The sequence below is a fragment of the Vanessa tameamea genome, chromosome 15 (assembly GCF_037043105.1).
Source record: "Vanessa tameamea isolate UH-Manoa-2023 chromosome 15, ilVanTame1 primary haplotype, whole genome shotgun sequence".
Lineage (NCBI taxonomy): Eukaryota > Metazoa > Arthropoda > Insecta > Lepidoptera > Nymphalidae > Vanessa > Vanessa tameamea.
The window spans coordinates 6,468,750-6,493,006 of NC_087323.1; the positions used below are offsets into that span (position 1 = coordinate 6,468,750).

Consider the following 24,257-nt stretch of genomic DNA (forward strand, 5'->3'; position numbering starts at 1 on the left):
TCTGTACTGTGCGTTAAATGGTCCAGTATATTTATAATAACTAAACTATTAAATAACCAAAATCTACCTGTCTATTCAAAATACTGAACTTTGAGATGATATACATCTACTATTTATGGGTATATGCTATCATATGTTTTTTCTGTCTTATTAAATTTAATAATATTGAAGAATTCACCAGTACAAATAGCAATGGCCGTTTTCTTCACACATTACAGTTTCTTTTGTAAAATATTTTTTGAAGTAAATAATAATAAATCGTAATAAATAAAAATGAATTTGTGTATGTTTGTCTTCTATACGTTTCTTAACTTTTCATCCGATTGTGATGAAATATTGTTTTGTAAGTAAGCGAAGGTAACTGGTCTACGAAGCCGTGTCGGGTCGCTAGTAATTTAATAAATATTTCAATGGTGTTGTATATACATAAAATTTGCACCTCCTTGAATGGGTGAATTAAAAAAAAGTAGCATGTGTCCTTGCTTGAGATTCATGCGTATTGATGAAATTTGAAATGAAGATATCAAATTTCATCAAAATCGGTTCAGTTATTAAATTGTGACCTCTTTCGTAAATCACCCAAACGAAACAGCAATTTTTGTTTCAGATTTAAAATTTTACATGTAAAAGAAAGACATAGAGTCGTGTGAGTATAAATGAAAGAAGTATTAATAAGAAATATTTTATTACAACACAAACATTATATACATCGGTGTTTTACGTTGTTCATTAAGTAGATAGTTAGCGCTATCAACTATTACAAACGCACTCAAGTTTATCTACGATAAGTTATGAAACCTTATTTCATATGTAACTATAATGGCTTCACTGGACTAACGGACAGTGTAACTTCCATAAAAACCCAAACGTAGATAATTGGCACTGTGCGAATTAAAATTCGATAATAAAAAGCATTTGCTTGAAATGAAATTCGTATTGTGGCTTAATCGCTGTCGTAAGGTCGAGTGGTACGGACTGTTGACAATCAATCACTTTGTAATTTTGAATTGTTTTTGAATCATTCAGTACCGAGAACTTGGCACAATGCATCTACTATCCCGTGCCGTCGAAGGGATAAGCAGGTCGTGACATACAAACTAGAATATATATTATGGTAAAACGAAATATGTTCATTGTGATATAAATTTGTATAATTAAAAGATTCTTTGGAAAAAATAACAATATTATTATGATTTGTGTATAAGATAAAAAAGGCAGTTATAATTAAAGCAATCGTTGATTATAAGAGTAGTAATTAAATAATATAATAAAATTATTAATGAGCTTAACGATAATATTTTCGAATTATTCAGAATTTGGGAAAAGCAAATCAATACAGACACTAATCTAATTAACGTATCTATTTACATGATTAGTACAATTTTTAAATGAATAAATGACTTGAGAAATTAGAATTGAATCGACTGAATTTTGGAACGAGTACTCCAATACATTCATAATCAATCGCATAATCAATGGGCAACTCTCAGAGAGGGCATCCTCGTGAACCAAGAGTCTTGTTTAATCTTCAAGTAGTAGGAATCGCGCGGAGAAGGGCTTGTGAGTGCTTCTTCTAGAACTTTCAAGGCACTGGTTGGGAGGACCTTGGCGCTGTACTCCGCCGCTTCTCCGGGCATGGTGACGGCGCAGGTAGCAGTAGATGAACTCACATCAGAACTCGGGGTTTCTGGCCGACTGTAATTAGAAATCGAAATTTTAGACTTTGTCTATTAGATTATTGAGGTAGTGAAGCTACAGCATAAATTAGAATTACCTTGAAGGCTGGCTTGGTAGTGTAAGCTGTACGGGCGGCGCATATATTTCGGCGGCAGATAGATCTGGCGCGTGTAAGAGTACCACATGTAGTCTGCGCGCGCGCAGTGACGCTCGAAGCGCCCGCGCAGCGCCCCATGTTCCCCATCGCACTGCAGCGGCTCCAGCATTCCCTTCGCTCGCTTCGTTGTCTAACCGAGACAAATTCTCGCAAGCAGTATCTGATGTCAATCCTAAAGACATATCGTTAATATTTTATTTAAAAAAAGCTTACTAAACGCATGTTAAGGCTGGAAACAGAGCAGGGGAATATAATCTACTCGTCTACATTTATATTTTTCTTATAATCATTACTATAGTATAGAATAGAATAACTCGGAGTCTCAGTTGTACCTACATTTTCATCTAATCACCAATGTATAAGATCAAAAGCTTAAACTTTAGCATAAGCAAGACAAGATTATATTAATTTTAGGGATAAATTATCACATTGCTTTTGCAATTAAAATCTATATGTTTTAGTTTTTTGTATAACACAACACACATGCATAAATATACATTGATAAAGACAACATTTTAAATGATCGATTATTTTATCGAAACTTTGATTGATTATTTATTTCGAAAAAGGAGTCTCTTGTTACACTAATATTATATATTAATATATATTTTATTTACCAATATAGAATAGGCGTCCGGCATAAGGATGATCCGAAGCAGCAGCGGCAAGCATTGGGGAGAATGTCCGCGCGACACGCAGCGCTCCAAGCACATTACTACGCAGCGCGCTTTCCCAGCAGGGAGCTCCTCCGCGACCGCTGCTGCCCGCTGTATTGATAACTGCCCATACCCCTAAAAATATATAATTTATCATTTAGATAGTTAACAAATATACTGTGGATAAACTGGTATTTGCCGAGATGATTTATTAATAAAATATTTCTATACTCATTCGTTAAAGATCCTTTTATGCCCACAAAACTAAAAAATTGCTAGTTACCTGATTATTTGTAAGGTTATATGGATATTTTATATTTACGTATAACGTAATGTAATGTCAGAGCGCTCATTGGGGCTATTACGGTTAGAATATAGCAACAGTTGCTGTCAAATATTTGTTGCGAATTGATAAATGTTGCAGTCGATAAATTAGTATTATGACTATTATGGAGTATTATAGTACTGCATTGGACCATAATACCTACTGATTTATAATTTTTTGATTTGATTTGTTTTGATTTGATATTAATCCACAACAAATATTCGGTAGCAACAGTTGCTATTCTCTAACCGTTATAGCCCCACAGGTCATGTTTTACAGAACAAATCTTGATAAAAGTTAAACAATGGGGTCTTAGGCGCATGGTAGCCTGGGTCAAAAGATCAAGAACTTAGGTGAATTAAATACAAAATAAATTTGATTGCATTAGCGTTGCCTTTATAAAACTTCTTTAAATAAAACAGTGTTGTTAAGCGTAGCGAATTGAATAACTTCGCAATCACTTCGCCGTAAGTAACATGTTATAGCTTAAGCTTTATTGATGCTACATGTTACTTATACATAATTTATGTATTAGGTATTCCTACTTTGTGTTAATATTAATATAGGTAGTGTATAGTATATTTTAATATGGCGGATTATATGATAGGGCGGCATCTGTCTGCTACTGATAACATTATTTACTTGAACGTTGAAGCGTTTAAGTTATCGTTGGCGCTCGTCCTGCTTAGTCAATCCGTATTACGTAACTCCTACCATCCTCGATAGATGGCTCTTATGTAGTAGCTAGCAAACTCTTTGTGTATCACAAATGAAAAAGGGTTTGTCACAATATAGTTTAAGTTTGAATTAGTACGTTTTTAATCCTTTTTTTTAATAATAACAGTAAAAAAGTTTTCTATCATTAAGTTCAGAACTTACTTTTCGACAAATCCTAACGAGCACTGCTGGTGTAGTGGTATCATGCAAGATTCCCATTCTTGCGACCCGGGTTCGATTCCCGGGCAGTGCATTACGTTTTGTTGTTAAATGTAAAATTGATTACTCAAAAAGGATTATCCCTATGATCCGGTTGTGTTTCTGGTTTTGTACTTTATTTTGTGTGATGTAGGTACATTATATGTATATTAAACAAATTTAAATTTTAATATAATTAATTAGCTATTATTGACTTTGAATAATATGTACAAAACATAGGTTATGTAATAGCATAATATGTTGCCTTACCATGTTCACCAGCTGGCAAGTGTTGCGCTGTTGCTCTAGCTGCTTCTTCTAATAGATCCTCTCTCGCCACATCCAACTCCAGTGTAGCAAGCCTCGGCGGCGGTTGGTCTTCAGGGGTGGCAGCCACGTGAGCCTGTAACCAGGATTCAGCCAAACGCGCCCCCAGTCCGCCTTGACGACAACCGGCTATGACACGCCATCCTTTACTGCTTAGGTAGGTAGCTATCTATAAAAACAAAATATATTAAATTAACGTAAAAATGTAAGCTCCTCAAGCTTAATTTTTTTTAAACCGAAATGTGTCAGATGAAATGTTTAAAATAGAATAAATAATTTTTCATAACGTTAACGAATAATTCATTTTACATAACGTTTATTTTCGATTTACCGTGTATGACTACTGGGTAGGTATTTTGAAAGCCTGTCTGAGTAAGTTCCAGTCATTACTTATTCTACCGCTAAACAGCACTTCTTCATATTGTTGAGTGTTGAAAGTTTGAAGAGTGAGTGACTACAGGCACAAGGTACATATCTCCTGCCGGGGGGCTGTAGTGACCACTTACCATCATCGAACCTTTTGAATTATTAATGAAAATTAAAAAATAAAGTCAAAGTAATCTCATACTTATTTTTGATAAAAACATAATAATATCGACCCAAAATGAATTTTCTTCCATGATTTATTGTATTTCATGGAGTGATAACAGATCCATATCTGTGCATTGACACTTATAATTAATGTTATCGTATTTTATTCCTAATGGCATAATTAATAATTATGCCGTTATAAATATTATACCCGCGATTATTTATAGTTGAAACAATTTTCATTTAATTTGAACAAGTTATTACAAATTTTCCAGTGCTATTAATTACTTATTTTTTTAAATCTCATTGTAATAGTGAACTTTTGAGATGTACTTATATTTATATTGGTCGATGTTGAACTAATCGATTACAGATTAAGATTAGCCGACTGAACAGGGAGTATTATACTTAGTAACTGTTTGCCCAAGCTCGTAGGTGTAATCACTATTCCCTTACTCTCATAATCGGTTTAGGCGGAAATCCGATACGACCGGAGAGAGCTCAGGCATAAAACCAACAGCTTTACGTACTTTGCGAGGCATGAGTCTGTAAATGTTGCCATCTTTAAAACTAGGATGTACTAAGAATGTTGCAACAATAAACTCCATTCAAATTTCACCTTTATAACCTCGACAAAGCCCTGATTAAAATCTAATATGAATATTGGGTACCGAAAACCTTCAAAATAGGTTTTTATCTCTAACACATGAGTTTTATTTGTACAGACAGATATATGCATATTTATATCTATCTATAAATATCCATTATTAAATAACAAGAAAAGAACGAAAAAGATAAAAGCCATTGTGATTACAATTAATAATGTTATGACCGTTATAATTTAATAAGGGGAAGTTGAATAATCTAACATTAAAAATTACAATAATCTATACCTGAAGTCCAAGTGCGGAGTCAACTGAGGTAACGAGTACAGTTTTGGCGCTATCGACGGGCAGCACCTCCGCCACGCGCACTTTTCGTAGCAAGTAAAGAAGTAATGCGCCCACGATGGAGCATAATGCCGCAAACTGCAGGCCGAGAGACAACCACGTGAGAGGGTCCATCTTACAATGAGTGCATTGTTTGAATTGTTATCTGAAACGGAAAAGAAAATTGTTAATTATTTTAACTTATACTAATTTATTATCAGTTAACTATTTATACTTGAAAATGAAATACTACTAAAGCAATATACATAAAACTTATACCAAAAGATGCAGCGAGTTTCGGAGAAGGTTATAATATTATTATACAAGAAGTTGCGCTTCGCAGTTTCATCCGCTTTAAACTTGAATTGTCTACGTGACAAGCGTGAATTTACGTTCTTGTATATTAACCCTTTCCCTGTCCTCTGTATCACATAATGTGATTCATGCGAATTGTTTTACTATTTTACGAGCTATTTGGACGGAAACTGTTAGCCTTTCGATAAATAAGATTAATTACATATTTATCAAGAGCATATATTATTCTATAAACTGAATGTATGCTTGAGCAGTTTCATCATATTTGAATTATGTTGTTTCCAAGTAAAATCGAATTTAATGTAATTTAAAACGTTACAAGACCATTATAAGTTTCAAATGCGTTCTGCAAAAAGGTTAGCTGTGCCAATAGCAAAAACGAAACGGTTTAATAGAAGCAGTCATGCAATGGCAATCAAATTTATACATGATCTAAAGAAAACTATAATATATATATATATTAAAATAATAGGACAAAAAAGATATAACGTCAGTGGTATAATTAAAAGAATTTTACTCTGTATTTAAATGTGACATTATATATGTGAGGACTCGAAATAAATTATAACGTCATGATGTTTATATATTTAAAATGAAAATTATATAAGTAAATAAAATATATATGTAATAATGTAATGAAACGAAGTCGTGCTTTTTTCGGGAATCATGCATGAACCGTCTTCTTTCACATTCTGCATGATGTAAAAGAAATAAATAAAAGGGTCATTCACCTCGACTATCGAAATCTAAATACAATACAGCTTACTAATCGATAAAAATTATCAAATATGTTATTCCTACTTTAAAGCGTATAAATACACAAAAACATTAGATTTATGAAACTACTACCAAAAGATTTTAATGGTAACGTGTAACGTTATAATATAACATTCTTAGCTCTAGTTGAGAATTTTATTGTTTAATTAGAGCGCCCATTGATTGTTTGTCAAAGCGGTGTAGTGTTAGATGCAGTTTAGTAAACAAATCGCATAAAGGCCGTTGTCTTTGTGACGTTAAAGAATTATTGTTTTCAGACAATGAAATTCTCATACGAATTGCAAATTAATCGACTCTTTGAATATTATTCAATCGCTATCATAGAGCTGCTTATATTTTATAATTCTGTTTAAAAATATAGTTCATGTCTCCCTTGTTGGTATAACAGTTTATATAAACATCGTTTCCGCCGGCCGAAACAAGGGCCCCAATCAAGTGCTACGAACAGAAGCGCTCTCCTTGCTACAGATCCCCTTCTCAGTTGAGGTGCAATTACTAAAATATATTTAATAAAATATTAAAATTAAATGACATCTACAAATAAACAGTGTTGCCAGCTAAGTTCTGTATAAGTTCTCATGAATACTAATTATACTTAAGCTATAGAAAGTATCTAAAAACATCGACCGATTTGTCGCACTAGTTTGTTTACTTAAGGAACACAATACGTTAGCGTATGGAGAAGGTATTCATGTGTGTATCAAATTAAAGGTTGTGTTTGTATTTTTACGTGTTCGTGTGTATGGATGAGGTAATAGAATACATTGGTATTTGGTCGTCATGTTTTTAATGTGTGCTACCTCGTCTCCCACTAAAATTCCTAGACTTCTGTACCGAGAATTAGCGCATAGCGTATCCCGTTAGTTGGCTCAAAGACTTTTCAATATTGATTAAATCTCTCGCAATATGAGTATTCGAATCTCTAACCTTAATCTTTCCTAAAAGTATATGTCTACTTTTCAACCGGTCTATCGTTAAAGCCTATAATGTCATTGGTATTGAAATATAATTATTGTTTAAAATAATTGGTTTTCAATTTAAATTTGAATATTTTAAAGTCCGCTCCTGGACGTCTCATACATCCGTCAAGTAAACTCATCAACGAAAACGTTCCAAACAATAAATATAGTGCAACAAAATCGCCATGTTTATCTTTGCTTTTCCGATTAAACAAAACAGGGGGCGTTTCATTGAAGTTTGTTTGAATTTTTTAAGTAATTTATCATCGTTAACACGTACATATATTTTATTGTGGTTTTTACAAGCTTAAGATAGTTTTAGAAGTTACGCTGTTTAAGAATGCAAAATGTTTTAGTATTTCTGCTTATTTCTCTTATCTGATTCATTCAACGAGGGTCTATAAAGTTCAATCGCTGGACGGAGGCCTGCGCTAGTTAGTGCCGCCTCAACCAGTCCAGTACCCAAGAGGGTAGATAAAGATATCTAGCGGTTATCCGACGACTACTTGAGATTTGATAGAAACAGTTTCAGAGTTGTCTCTATTCGAGGATTTCTTTTCAGAATTGGTTAGTTTAATGTTTATTATACCACCACGATTGCCAAAAGACAGTGTTACTTTAAAAAAAAAATCATGCTTTTAAAAGTCATGTCGCTGATATATAATTATTGGCGATTTGGAGTTTTCTATCAAAACTCAAGTTGTGTCAAAATCAAAATATCAAAAGCGTAAAGGTTAACAAAGTAAATAAAGACGAAGCATCATCGACCAGGTTTATTTGTTTGTGTTTCATTATTTACGAGCTGACTTCTAAGAATAAAATTTATTGTAAATAAATAAAGCATCTGTTATAAAAAACGAATAAAACAAATGTACACGCGCTCTCTCAGTAGCGTTTAAAGGAAACAAAACGACTTAGCGGTTTCATGAGTGGTAAATGCTTAGAATAGCTTTGTCTCTCATTTGATCTTTATGGTGATAAAAGATTGAAGGAGTAAATGTTCAAGAAGGTAATATTCTCACCTCAAAATCAATAATGTATTTTATCATTTATTATCACATTACGAAATGACTTCCTTTGAGATATAACAGTACCTAAGTAACGTTAGTGATATGATTATCAGTATTAAAGATTGAAGGCCTGCTTAAAGTTCAAGTGTTTGAGAAAATAGAGATGCACTCTATATTTTCTCACTCACATAATCCAACGGGTAACTTATCTGACAAGAATGGAGAGAGCTCTATCGCAGGACCAACGGATCTACATACGAGACACGGGAGTTTAAGACTGACAACTTCTTTAGTCCAGTATACTAAATACTCCTGTATCTAGATTAAATATTTAATGGTCCGACCACGTATCTAGGAAACTCTAAGCTGGGCATTATTTAGACCAAAGTAATAATCGTATTAGTTTAACTTGATAATAATTAGAAAAAAAACGTGTTGAACTTGCAACGAAATCCATAACTAAGTTGTACAAGTGGTACACCACACAAAACATAGTCCAAAGGGTAACCGGTTAGGCTCCCATTGATTCGCATAGAAGCATTTTTTATACATACCGACCACTGTTTACATAAAAAGAAAATATTTATATTTCTTATTTGGAGAGAAAGCTAAGCCAGTTGTGTGACTGTACATAGTCTAATCTTTTAATCTTAGTGAGAAGGCTGGAATGACTAATACCTATAATAATATTATAAATACGAAAGTTTCTATGTCTATCTGTTCTTTTTAACGGCATTTTAGCTGTGATGAATGGTTTCATTAAATCAAAGTTTATGAACTTTGCTTGAACATCAAAGAAGGACATAGGCAACATTTTTACATCACTCTTTGAGGGAATAAAATAGGGGATGAAGTTTTGTGTGCAAGTTCTTAAATTTTCAAGTTGAAGTTGTATATGTTCAGTTGTCTATTTTCTATTACCAAGATGCATATAATAGGCTTTTCAGAAAAGTTACAAAATATGAATATTTTGGATTTTCGGAATATTCGAAAATAATAATGCCTAAACGTAAAAATTTATTTTTATTTAATTTATTTCAATGATTTGGTTGCAGTTATTGAAAGGAGTTTTATCGCAACCAAATCCCACCCGGGGATATTTTAGTGTCAATAAATAATTTTGACAGTGAAATATCAATTATGATGAAAAGGCATATGACACGTCATATTTATGTGGCGACTTATTTTATAATCAATCAGTAGAATTTATTAAATAAAAACTTTTATTTTTAATTAATAGTAAGCTAAGCTGTTTAATAAATACATATGTAGTTATAATAATCAATATATTGTCTTATCGCCGAAATTAATTTTGTAATATTAATAATGGACATGCATCACGTCAATTTGCACAAAGAACGTAGCTTTGAACTTAATGATCTTGGATTGTTATCATTACGTGATGCGACGATTGTAAGATAAAAACGTGAGAAAGATTTTATTGTGAATTGTTTATCGTTATCTTCTTAGACGAATGAGGAAGTTCATGGTCATATTTTTACTCGTCTTTAACATTGTTTTATATTAATATTAAAAACCGTTGTTACTTCTGTTTTCTATGTTTATAGCGTTTAACTTACCATTATTGGTTGTCATTCTTAGGGTTTTAAGGCTATCGAGATGTCTTTGTATTATTAATTGTAATGTTGTATTTGCCAATAAACCGGTACAAGGGACAACACATCTTAAATTTCGTGGTTTTCAGCTCATCCCTGGTTAAGTGTTACAGTCTCTATAATTTAATATAATTTTATATGATATTTTTTCTACTATTTGCACATAGAGGTACTATTTACACATATTTATTAAAAAAAACAGCTACAATAAAATTTAAATAATGCAGTAATTAGAGTAGTAATTAATTTATCTTTATGAATATACAAACGCCTGGAATGTAGCTGTTAACTGTGTGAAAAAATTACAAACATGTCGAAAACAATATTTCATAGTAATAGATTTGCTATTAATAAATACACCAGTACACAGAATATTTATTTATTATTTGTTTTATTTTATAAATATTATAGTTCTGAAGTTAAATATCCAATTCACAAAAATCAACTCTTTCATTCCATGCGCGACGCTCCTTTTTTATTTTTAATAATGCTTTTGCGCGGGAAAACATCTTGTATTATATTGTAAAGCCATACTAATGACGTTCTTAAATCGATTATACTTTTATGAAATCAGATACAATAACAAAATATGAGTTTATTGAATATATAATTATAATATAAATGTAACTACATAAATAAGTATTTCTAACATTCGGCCATTCTGACTATAAAGTTTGTCCTCAAACTTACTCATCTCAACTAATCAGTTGGCGCCACGCCCCTCATTAATGACTACGGTAGCATTGACTGTAAAGATTAGCACCTCACCCCTCGTCACAGATTGTGACCGTGTGAGCCTTCCCAACCACCACAGTCCTAGCCAACTCCCGCAATCACAACCGTGCATGACTTCCCAACATAAAAAAAAAATCTTTTCTCTTCTATCTTGTTGGCATTTCACCCCTCATCACCTATGTGACCGTGAGAAACTTCCCAACAAAAATCTTTTCTCTTCTATCTTGTTGGCATTTCACCCCTCATCACCTATGTGACCGTGAGAAACTTCCCAACAAAAATCTTTTCTCTTCCATCTTGTTGGCATTTCACCCCTCATCACCTGTGTGACCGTGTGAAACTTCCCAACAACAAATAATTCATCATCACACTAATCAACATTTTTTATACATTTATATATATTTTTATTCCTTTTATAATATTATATTTTCTAAAATCTAATTTCTATATTAGTATTATATAAATTATTATCAAATCCAAAGATCAAAATCACAATCATATTTTGTAACATTATGCATTTTCTTACACACTTTAAATGAATATATAAAAGACAAAATATATTATTACAATTCAAACAATAAAAGTATTATTATAATCTGTTACAATTTGTTTTGAACGTACATTCATTAAAATTATATAAATTCATATTTATTAAGATCAACCAAATTATAAATTTAATTAGAACTAAGTTCACCATCAGAACTTCCTTCATTATCATCATCATCATTATAAGACATATTTATCCAAGGCTGTATACGATCAGCTGACCAAACATTACTATACCGGCCTTTGGTTATATTTGAACCTGGAATACTAGAAACCTCGTATCGATCATGGTCTAAAACATTTGATATACGGAATGGACCAGTAAATTTGGGTAATAGCTTTCGACTTTTACCGTCATTAGAAGGACAATTTTTTAAAATTTTTACTAAATCACCTATTTTGTAAACTTTAGCCTTCTTTCTAGTCTTATTAAATCTCAAACTTTGTTTTTCTTGGTATTTTTCGATATAATTATTTATTTCCTTTGTTATAGTTTCTAAATCTTTATCATTTTGTCTCGTATCGGAAACTGTATCACCAAGATTACCTTCACCCTGTCCTAACAAACGTTTACCAAATAGTGCTTCAGCCGGAGTTTTTCCTATTCCCTTATTAATCGTATTATTTAATCCCCATTGTATTTTATTTACTACTTGGTCCCATTTATTCTCTCCTAGTCCGTCATTATATGTTCTGAGCGAATCTAAAACTGTCCGATTATATCGCTCTACTTGGCCGTTGGCCCTTGGAGCTGAAACTGCATTAAGTATGTGAGAGACTTCGTATTCTATGCAGAACCTTTTAAACTCGGATGAAGTAAAACATGTACCCCGATCGGAAATAATTCTGACAGGATATCCAAATAAACTGAAAACATCTTGAAGTGCTAAAACTGTTGGTGCCGTCTTTGTATTTCGAAGAGCTTTAAGAATACAATACTTTGTAAAACCATCTACAATTAGTAAAAGATATTGATTTCCCTTAGCACTTTTTATAAACGGGCCTAAATGGTCAATATGGACCGTATGGAATGGTATGTCAATTTTTGGAATGCTATGAAGAAAGCCTTCTTTTGGACCCGCCGGTTCCTTACTAAACGCACAATGCAAACATGCCTTTACGTATTTAGAGACAAATTTTTTCATTCGTGGAAACCAAAAATCACGTTTAATTTTATCTAAAGTTTTCTCAGTTGAAAAATGGCCTATCTCATCATGGTTACGTTGGCATATTTGCCATCTTGCACTTTTGGGTACTACCCATTTTAAATCTTCCCCTACTTTACGATACAAGCGATTATTTCGTATAACAAAATTTTGTTTTATATCAATTAAGTCTTTATAACTACTATCTTCTAAAACAGATCTGATGTGTTGTATTTTTGGATCTGATAATTGCAAACTAAGGAGCCAGTCATCTTGAGATATTTGCAATACTCGAGTAAAGTGATCATAAGTCTGAGAATCATTTTCACTAAGAATAGGATTGCGACTGAGTGCATCGACATGTTGCATCGAATGCCCCGGTCTATACTCTATAGAGCAATCATATTCCTGAAAAGCTATCCACCAACGAGCAACTCGGGGAATAAGATCTCGTTTTAAAAACGTAGATCGTAAGGCATTGCAGTCTGTAAGGATTTTAAAAGTTTTGCCTATAAGGTAGGGGCGAAATCGGTTGAGGGAGGCAACAACTGCAAGGGTTTCTAACTCGTAGGCATGTAATTTTTCCTCGTCAATTGTAGTCTTGCGACTAAAATAAGCTATAACATTGAGTTTAGATCTATCATTTTCCTTTTGTAATAAAATTCCACCCAAACCTAATTTAGATGCATCACAGTGTAGTTCAGTAACATAATCGGGATTGAAAATACTTAATATTGGTCGTTGCACCAACTTTTTCTTTAATGTTAAGAAGGATTCGTTCTGTTGTTGCTCCCACTTCCATTTCACATTTTGTTTAGTAAGATCTGTCAAGGGCTTAGCTAGAATAGCAAAATTTTCGATAAACTTTCGAAAATAACTTGCTAAGCCTATAAACTGACGGACTTCATGTACATTCTTTGGTTCTGGGAATGAATCTACGGCTGTGATTTTTGACTTGCCAGGTTTTATTCCATCTACGGATATTTCTAGTCCCAAATAATCTATTACTGTCTCAAAAAATCTACATTTTTTAATATTTAAAGTAAGCCCAGCTTCACGAACGAGTTCCAGGGTTTGTTGTAACTTTAAAAAACAGTCTTCAAAATGTTTACCCGTTATTAATAAGTCATCCATATAAGCAATTGCACATTTATTTTGGGATTTATTAAGTATTTTGTTAATTGTACGTTGAAAAATTGCAGGACAATTAACTAATCCAAATGGAGCTCTACGAAATTGGTATAGACCATCAGGAGTAATGAAAGCTGTAAGATGTCTACAGTCTTTCTGAACAGGAATTTGATAGTAACCGCTCGCCATGTCTAAACTAGTATAAAAATAATTTCCACTAAGGAGATCTATCTGGTCATCTATTCTAGGTAATGGAAAATGATCCTTTATAATTTTTCTATTCAGAGCTCTATAATCCACACATAATCTATACCCACCTGTCTTTTTTGATACAAGCAATATTGGACTCGCATATGATGAGTCAGACTCTTCGATTATTTCATTTTCTTCGAGCTCCCTAACTAGCGTTCTAACTATTTCTTTTTCTGATTGACTTAGTCGATAAGGACGATAAACTACCGGAGTTTCATCAGTAAGTTTTATGGTCAACTCTGTTACGTTAGTACAACCAAGCTCAGAGAGGTCTTGAGCAAAACAATCCCTATATGTGTCTATAAGTGAATATATTTTCATTTTTTGTTCGTAAGTTAAATTAGAGTTTAAAGTTATTTCTTCGCGAGGAATGGGTTTCAGATTCGTTCCTATTTTAAAACAGTTTACTTCTGACAAAGATCTACAATTTTTATCTTGTCCTATTAAATAAAATCTGGTTATAACAAAGTTACTTGTAAAGTATAATGGACAGTGTGAAAAATTTATTACACTGATTTGGCATTTACCATCTTTTAACATATATAAACCCTCTTGGATACAATACTCTTTATCATTAACGTTTCGATAACCACCTTTTATATAAATTGTTGCATCTACTATTTCATAACTACAACACTTTATTAAATTTATTTTATCTACTTCACAATCAAATGACACATACAATCTATATTTCACATTAATTTCTGGTTCTAAACAAGTTAAATCGTCATTATTAATCTTTGACAATATATTTAGTGAGTCTTCTGTCTTTGTAATAATCACATTAGGTAACTCAGTAAAGTTTTGCCCTACTAACATCTGCGTATGTAGAAAATTGTTAGCAACCACATATGCCATAATGTTTGCTTCTACGGAGTCTAAACGTAATAAAAAATTTGTTTTCCCTAAAGGTTGAACTCCAACATTTGCTATCCCACGTATAATTGGTAAATTATCAGTTGAAATATTTAATCCAAATTCAGAAGTAGTTTCTAGTCGTATAAGCGTGCAGTCACTTCCCAAGTCAACAAAACATTCAATTGTAAATAAAGAATTTATTACCGCCTGTTTATAATATTTAGAATTTTTTACGCTTGTACTTTCTGACAATAATACACGTTTTTCATTGTTCAATACATTGTTAGTTTTCTGCGGACAGTTTGAAATAATATGACCGAATTTATTACATCTATCACATTTTAAAAGTGGTTTAGAGCACTGATAGACTCTATGCCCCTTTTCGTTACAATTAAAGCATAACGGTGAAAAACTATCATGTTCAGAATTTAACTTTGTATTTTTTATACGACATTGTATTGTACGATGCCCAGGTTCATTACATTTATTACAGAATAAATGATTATTTAGTTTATTTCTATTTAAATTAGAATTACGATAAATATCTTTGTGTTCTTTACAAACGTCTTTAAGAAATTTTAAGAGATCTTCAGGTTCTGTAAAACGAGCGGATGACGCTCCAGCACGTATTGTACGATCATCTATACCGTGTATAATGCAATCTACTGCCTTTTTCCCAAAAATATCACACGCATTTATTAAATTTATTTTCTCATAGAAATAATCATCTAAATTATCTCCTACCCTCATTCGTTTTTCGAGCATTTCTGTTAAAATTACTCCGAAGTTAGTTTCGGATGGAAAAGCTTTTCGAAGTAATATTTGCCACTCTGACCAGGTATGCAAGACAGTATTTTGACTATTATACCAATTTTTAGCATTACCAGACAACTTAGGTAAAGCAAAATGCACAATATGAGATTCACTCCATCCGTATATTTTTGCACACTCATTTACTTTTGATAACCATAAATCGATACGATGATTCTTTACAGATGGGTCAAATTCCGGTAACAAGTTATTATTATGCGGTAAACTAGGCTTTATTAATGTTTGAACAAATTTAGCTAAATCACTAAAGTTAACTATTGCATTCGAGGAATTTAAATTATCTGCCTCACCTAATGCATTCAATGGCATGCGCTTTGGTACGGTCGATGACCTCGGAGAAAAAATTGTCTCAGGTACGTCATTGATCGATTGTTCCTGAACTGGACGGGAATGTCCAGTCTGGAACTCACCTTCATCGTTAACACTATCTCGTCCGGTCGCAGAATGGAGTCTCGGAATCGTAAGATCTCGTCCGGTCGCAGAACAGCTCAATCTTCTTCCAACTCCATCGTGTCTCGTTGCATAACTGTTTTCAGTCAAATTGATGTAATCTTGTCTAGTCGCCAAGTCTTTTGTTCTATTGTTATTGCTTTGTATGGGACTTGGTGTTCTTGTTCTATTTCCTCTATAGTGGGTATTCGTATCTTTTGTAGTATGGATTTTCTTCTTTGCGTTACTTTTATTTTTTCTTGAATTTTTTTTTATTGTTATGAGAAGTATCATCGTCTTCATCAGATTGTCTTTTTCGCTTATCAAATGGATTGCGAGATCTTGAGCGTGGTCGTTTATAGCGATGCATTTTTAAAACGAAATTTATCCCACTTCTGATAATAAATACACCAGTACACAGAATATTTATTTATTATTTGTTTTATTTTATAAATATTATAGTTCTGAAGTTAAATATCCAATTCACAAAAATCAACTCTTTCATTCCATGCGCGACGCTCCTTTTTTATTTTTAATAATGCTTTTGCGCGGGAAAACATCTTGTATTATATTGTAAAGCCATACTAATGACGTTCTTAAATCGATTATACTTTTATGAAATCAGATACAATAACAAAATATGAGTTTATTGAATATATAATTATAATATAAATGTAACTACATAAATAAGTATTTCTAACACTATGAATGAATTTAAATTATTTTCAAACAATTTGTTATTGAGAGAATATAACTTTAGAAAAAATTAAACTTACGGATACTTAGAAATGGAACAAAATTATAAATCAATGCTATCAATTACAGATCTAGCAATTAAAAATCTTTAGCGATGTATTTAATGCATTGGCCTGGTTTCAGCGGAAGACTACGGTTAGCGGTGAAGTCTGGAATGGATGCAATTAGAATTCATCCATCTGCATCTGATAGTGTAATCCACGTAATTACAGATTTGAAGCTATTCATACGATAGAGATACTATTTTACTTAAGATGGCCAGTACCAATAAATTTTAAACGATTATTTCTTATACAATCGAAGAAGAGTAACTATTAATATATTCCGAATCGCCTTATCTTGTAAAATTATGATTCAAATGTGCTTGTGAAAATATACTTCATTTATTTGATATCTTCGAATAAATTAAGTATGTTTTTTAATTTAATTTTTATCCGTGTATCTATATAAATCATCGCTGTGGTAGGACTACGTTGCTTAAATCGAAATCAAAATCAAAATATTATTTATTCAAGTAAGCTTATAAAACACACACTAAAGTTGTCATGTTACAATGTTGAATTAAATATATAGCATACTATTTATCGAAAAATAACAGCAGAAACTGACCATTAATAGAAGGCGTGTAAGTTACTAAGGAGGTTGTCGAGGCCTTGTTTGTCTATAGATAGATGTTTTAATGACCAATACATTTTTTGTCTAGAAAAAGTAGTCTCACCCAGCCTCTATCGGAATGTATACAAACGTAATTAGATACAAGTTAGTCTGAAAACCTTACGGTGATATATTTCACAATTCTTGCTAATCCTTTGAGGGTTTTGTTCGTGTAATATGATTTGTTCCCTTCTCTCAAACAAGTGGTTAGGTATCGTTGATAAAATGATATTTTGACGGCTGATAATATTTCAAGAAATACATAAAAATTTGCTTCGAGGTTTTGTGAACAAGAAATGTTTTCACTTTTTAGCTTACTTAAATAAAAGGCTTAGTAATGCTTAGTAATCTTTAATTACAAGACAAAATCTCGTGAGTGAAAGAAAAAGTTTTTAAAATTGGTTTTCTTATTCCATACATTTACTCAAAAATGATAAATTAAAACGAGTAATTTAGAAAACTACTTAAGTCGATGCTACAAAATTACTTACATGTAGCTGGTCAACGACTGGTCACTGCACTACAGAATCTAACACTAAGATTTAACGAGTCGCTAAGCTACAAAACGAAAATGTTAAGGTGTAGCTAAAATTAGCCGGTCCTGACGCATCTAGAGCTACGACTGTCCTGTTATAACATACATTTGTTTTATTTTATGATGTCCTGGTACTTTAAAAAAGGCATAAGTCACTGTCCGGACGTTTCATATTTAGTATTTATTTTGTTTAAAAAATACACCAACACAACTTTCGTTTTTGAATATTTCAGGTAGCTTTCTTGGATTAAAAAGAAAATATCTGTGTCTTAAATGCTGTATATTGATATAAAATAATATATTCTCATGTTATTTTATAACTCCATATATATAAAAAAATATGAAAGTAGGTATGGAGTATTATGACACTTCAGATAAGATAAAAATCTAAATCAACCTTTGTAAAAAAAACAGACAAATATTTTTTTCACTTTTAACGCGCTGTACTTAATTCATAGATACAGCGATTCGTTGAGTTTTGAATTGTGCATTACCATGTTTCCTGTAATAAAAATAGAAATAACATCTAATTAATAACGGCGAATGTATAAACCGTAATTAGAGTATCATCTCTAATCAAACTTCATCTAATTATAAAGTACCTCATTAGAATTGACTACTTATTAAGAAATAAAATCTCAGAGACGACTTGGAGTTTATGTTTATCCACCAATTCGCATTGGAGCAGCGTGTTCTACCAGGCTGGGTTGGTGAATCCATATGTGCTTGGGTTTTTGCTTCGCGAGGGAACTCATACAAAGATACGCCTACCATTTCTCTCCCTTGAAGTTGTAATTTCCAAAAATCTTCTTTGTACTCACAAACACGTTACGTCAAAAAATTCAAGTCATCAAACGGACGTTTAGTTTTGGAGATCTCGCAATGAGTCAGTGGTGCTTGCTGGGGTTTGATTTCGAAATCCCGATAAGTGTTCTAGCCACTGGGTAAGTGCGTAAAATTAAAAGAGTCGTATTTCATTGACCAGCAATACATAATCATTTATCAAAAGTACAAATCACTAATTGGGTATTGATATCTTTATCCAACAATATGGTGGTAATAAAAATGTCAATTTGCAGTAAGCCGGTTGCCGTTGCTCATATATCATTATTTGATACAAAGTTAGCGGTGTAGATTTCAATACGAGCAATAACGAACTGTGTACGTGCGTCGGTGCGTAATTATTACAGGCTCGCCGGTGAAGCGTTGCGAACCATTTCGTTGTAGACGAATTACCGTTGCTTAACTCGGTGTCCGTATACCGATTTTGGGTTTGGTCCAATGACATTTCTATAGATTTTAACTTGAATACGATTGAACAAAGTTGAAGTACTTTACTGAATGTCTAATAGATATCAAATGAAATATTCTTACTAGTAAATTTTCTATATAGATCATCTAGCCGCTCGACCCGGTTTCGTCCGGGTGAAATATTAATTTTATTTACTAAATCGATCGCCAAACGTCATTGAAATCGGTCTAACAATTTATAAGGAGTTCAATTACATATCACACGTTCAGAATATTTATATACATACATACGTTAAGATTTAATTATGCACGATAACAATTTTAACGGTTTGTCAAAGCTAAAAAAGGTATATTGGATACCCAATATAAAAACTATTAATAATGATGATGTCCATTGTGGTGACCATTGTGTGCGTAAGGTGCACTATTTATTCCCTCACCTACATAATCCAATGAAACGACGAACCGTCACGAATACTCGCATCAAGGGTTCAACAACTTTATTTGCTTTTGGGTGCATTGAAATGAAAATGAAATGAACACGCTTGAGTGTTGTTGGACTTTTCTGTGGTTTCCACTTGTGGTTCGAGACTTGCACTCGGGATATGCGTTGGTCTCGACAAGGTATTAGGCTTTATTTCTAGATACGATTATTTACTTTCTTATAGTAGTTTTTCGTGAATGTATTAGAAAGTTTCTTGTAACTTGTGCCATACAAAATTAGCTAGATGTCTGATATTGATATGCGTGAAGCGTGTTTCAGCGCCTACGCATTATAGTATGATACGTGTCCATATTAAAGTGTCTTACACCAATATATTAGTACTATTGCAATACACGTTGCTCTTGACAATTGGAAGTCAAATGCTTGAAAATAAGATATTGCAATTATTGCGACTGGTTGGATACGAATAAGACTTTGGAATTATTTTTACTACACTGCTCCACTGTGCTTTGCGGAACGATAAGGAACGATACTTGTGACCGATTTTATTTCGTCACATATAGGCTTTCATGGCATCTTGTATCGAGCACTATTAAGTGTTTTCGCCTAGTTTGCTTGACATATTTTAATGATCCCTATTCGATGAGATCTACATATTATATACGCGTCATTTAGGCTCACTAATATAAGTATATACCTAATTGTATTTGTACAGATTATAAATTGGCTTTTAAAATTGTTTTTTTTTTTAGGCTTTTAAATTTACATCAGTCAGTATCTGAATGAAATTTTACAACTTAATTTTAAGCTTCAAACGTTTGTTTTAATGAAATGTCCTCAATACAAACAAGTTTTCTATATTTAACTAACTTTTTTTAGACTTATGCTACATTTAAAAAAAAACCTTTTTTTTTTTAATTTTTTCGCTAAAGCAATGGCATAGTGTTAACGTTAAAGATTTTCATCGCTTATAATGACAATTTTTCTAAGGAATTCTAAAATAGTAGAACGAGGGAGCATAATTTATTTTATGAGTTTTATTCATTGAAAGTCATATTATGTTGTATTAAATAATAAAGACACTCATTAATACCAAATAAGAGATATAAATGTATATAAAATACCGTCATGTAATAATTTTTTTTTTAAATTATCTACATTATGACATAAGCCAATTAAATAAAACTCTAAAATTTCGCCGAATATAAAACACGATTTAAAAAAAGAAATACTATTTTAGCACTCTTAACTTTTAAGATTCGGATAATTACGAATTTTGCTAATGTATGACTACGTCGTGTTAACAGGCCGTAACGTCTTATTTAATTAATTTATTTCTCATTTAATTTTCTAGAAATGCTTGTTTATATAAAAATTTAATAAGCGAAAAGATAGAAAGCGAAATTAAGGCTATATTTTTAACGAATCTTAAAAGCGTTTCACACTTAACTTAGAAATGTTGTAATTCATACTTACATAATGTTAATAATATAGTACTTATATGTTTGTGGGCCGTGAATGATTTAAATTCAAGTATAAATTTATAAAATTTTTCCTTTTTTTTCTCATTTTTTTTTAATTTAATATATAAATAGTATGCTGTATAATTTAGTACATGATTCAATCAATTTTGGATCTATTTAGTAAATTTTGTTTTTTAGATTAATAAGAACGTTTTTCAATGAGTTTTGAGAGTAGACTACGTTTAAATAAGGCATATCGTATTATACGATCGTTTATAATAATGCATATATAAATTATTCAATATCTAAGTTAACATCAAACACCTAATAAGTGTTAGCTTCGTTTTTTTTTAATTACGTGACGCAATAACCATTGTTAGCGTCGCGTCCGTGTCGCGGGTGTCAAGTGAAAGTCTCGAAAGTATCGGCGGAACGGAACGGACATTGGAAATGCAGACATTTGATTATTTCTACGATTATACTATTGGTATGTCGTATTGAAGATGCAATACATGCCATACGAATTGTTTAATGTAAACTGACCTTTTAAAATTTACGGTTAATTTTAAATATACTTAAGTACACAATTCTAAGATTAAGTACTTGTAAGAATTTATACACTTTTTTTTTTAAAAAGGGGGACGACTAAAATAATATTTGTTTTTATATTCGCTATATTTGAATTATAATTCCTGATAAGATTCATAATGTGCCGAGTAGTCATTTAGGAGTTACAGTTATTATAGCGAGGCGAAAATCCATACTTGTTTTATGAATTAGTTAATTATTTATTCAATACAAAAAAATATATATTAGATCAATCTAATTAAAGGCAAATTGGTTTGATTCAAACTAACAAATAGATTACAATAATTAAGAAATCGAGTTCAATTTGTATTAAACATGATTTTAATAAACTTATTGGTTCAATATTTTATACAGTGACGTTATTGCTGTTTGTGTGTTTTCGCATTAATCCCTATCGTACATCGTTTAATCTTAAGTGAACATCAGATCATCGACCTTGTAAGGTAATCGTCCTCTGTATGTGTAGGTTCAAGAATGGGAGGAAACGGGGCCGGAGGACCGAACAATTGTCTGCCTTTATGTGAGCATTGTATAGAGAAATGTTAAAACACAATCATCATTCATTTAAATAATAATAAAATCGACAGCTGTTTATTATTTAAACATATTTTTGTTTACTTGCACTTTATTTAAACGTAATCTTTCAATTTAACTTCACACGCTAATGGATATACGAATTGTTTTAGTTTTAACCTATTGATATCAATAATACAATAATGTATTTAATAAAAAATCGAAAACACTCAAATATAAGAAAAAAATTGATGCTTGCGGCTTCGCTCGCGTTGGCATAAAAAAGCAGTCTATGTCCGTCTTTGGGGTTAAGCTTCAAACCGAATTTCATCAAATTTGGTTAAGTGGTTAGGCTGTGAAACAGCAACAGACAGATAGACAAACAGAGTTGCATTCGCATTCATAATATTAGTATAGATTAAATGTTTAAATATAGATCTAAATAACGTAAACAAGTTTTTAGTTAATGTTATGTAATTTTTGTTAGAACCTTAGCGTAGACTTTTGTTTAATATACTTAACATTTTGAATGTGTGTTATAAGCTGTGGATCAAAATGTATGTATGTAATAAATATGAGTAACTTTTCCTTCATACTCAGTCGTTTCGTTTATCGCTTTGATTGTGTTATATTATATAACATTGGATTAAAACAAATTTTAAAAATAATGACATCAGTTATATGGTGATTTAAATATTAATGACATTTAGTGAAAGCGATCGTATATTAAAAAAAAATAGCAATCGAAAATGATTCTTAAACGTGTAGTCAATTATTACGTAAGATACTATTTTATAATCAATGAAACAACAGACATATATTATAAATATTTATATATGCTACGAGTTGAGATGGTCCAGGACCTAAAACATGTTAATGTCAACCGATTATTGCGAGTTTAGATCGTCACAGAGTTTTCTTGTGCTGAATATATGTTTATAATTTACCTAGTGCTATGTAATTAAGATTACATCATGAGGAAACACACGTGTGTCAAGTGAAAATCTACCTTACCACCTTATGCTTGTTTGTATAGAGTCCAAACCTTCAAGACGGAATAAGGCCTTCGCCCAGCCAACTGTACTACTTCATCAGTCATAAAAAATAACATTTTAGATTTGATTTGAAATAAAATTGGTAAAATGTCCAAAGTTTCTATTTTAGTAAAAACATGTATAACGTCTAAGCACCTGTTTTTTCTTGCAAATCTTGACACGAAACCGGTTCTTATATATGAAGTCTGTTATAAAAGTAAGCTAATTTAATGCTTAAGGCTAAGCACGCTTTCTTGAGTCGATCACAGAGTTTAAATACCATGTAATAGTCAGCTCCCATACGGCACATCACTAACTTATAAAGCTCCTTTGTTCTTTTGCCTATTCTTGAAGAATAACACACTTTTCGCTGGTACCATATTAGAGACCTTTAACCGTGTGCCAATGAAAATTCTACAAAGATTCAATTTAATTCAAGGAACGATTCTCGAGCGCCTAAAATACGAACAAAATATTAATTTCTATATTTAAGTAATTTAAATTAAAAAACTTATGTCGTGTATGTAGTGCTTGTGATGTGTATTTTATGTTTAGTATCAAATTTGACGATCTTTATGAGGTTATCTTTATTTACAGAGAATTAATATTTTGAAATAATAATTATAAATAATAATTATCGCATATTAAAAACTGTTATATTTCGATTTATTTTTCTCTTCATTCTTCACAAATATGGTTATATTCAAGTTATTTTTCTATTTTTTTTTTATATCAAGAATAGTATTAATTAAGGAATTACTAATATTCCTATTTAAGTTTAAGTTTATCACTTCTGTTAGGAGTGGGGACGACAATAGCCCAAGGGGTCAGGATCGATCCTCGACTTTTTACGTTTGTCTGTGTATTAATTAATATAACAAACTAAACCTACTATAA

The 24,257-nt window shown here is 31.8% G+C and overlaps 1 protein-coding gene and 1 non-coding gene across 2 annotated transcripts in view; one reads left to right on the forward strand and one right to left on the reverse strand.

The window, feature by feature from the left end:
- Positions 1 to 668: 668 nt before the first annotated feature.
- Positions 669 to 24,257, reverse strand: part of LOC113399101 (uncharacterized protein) — a 54,105-nt gene continuing 30,516 nt past the window's right edge. The window contains exons 2-6 of the mRNA XM_026638137.2: positions 5,482 to 5,683; positions 4,001 to 4,226; positions 2,452 to 2,625; positions 1,775 to 2,006; positions 669 to 1,695 (exon numbers count right to left, since the gene is read on the reverse strand). Of these exons, the coding sequence (XP_026493922.1) occupies positions 1,473 to 1,695; positions 1,775 to 2,006; positions 2,452 to 2,625; positions 4,001 to 4,226; positions 5,482 to 5,652 (1,026 nt within the window). The 5' untranslated portion in view covers positions 5,653 to 5,683 and the 3' untranslated portion in view covers positions 669 to 1,472. The remainder of the gene's footprint in view (positions 1,696 to 1,774; positions 2,007 to 2,451; positions 2,626 to 4,000; positions 4,227 to 5,481; positions 5,684 to 24,257) is intronic.
- On the forward strand, positions 3,715 to 3,785 carry Trnag-ccc (transfer RNA glycine (anticodon CCC)). Its single transcript has one exon. It is a non-coding gene; the product is annotated as a tRNA-Gly (tRNA).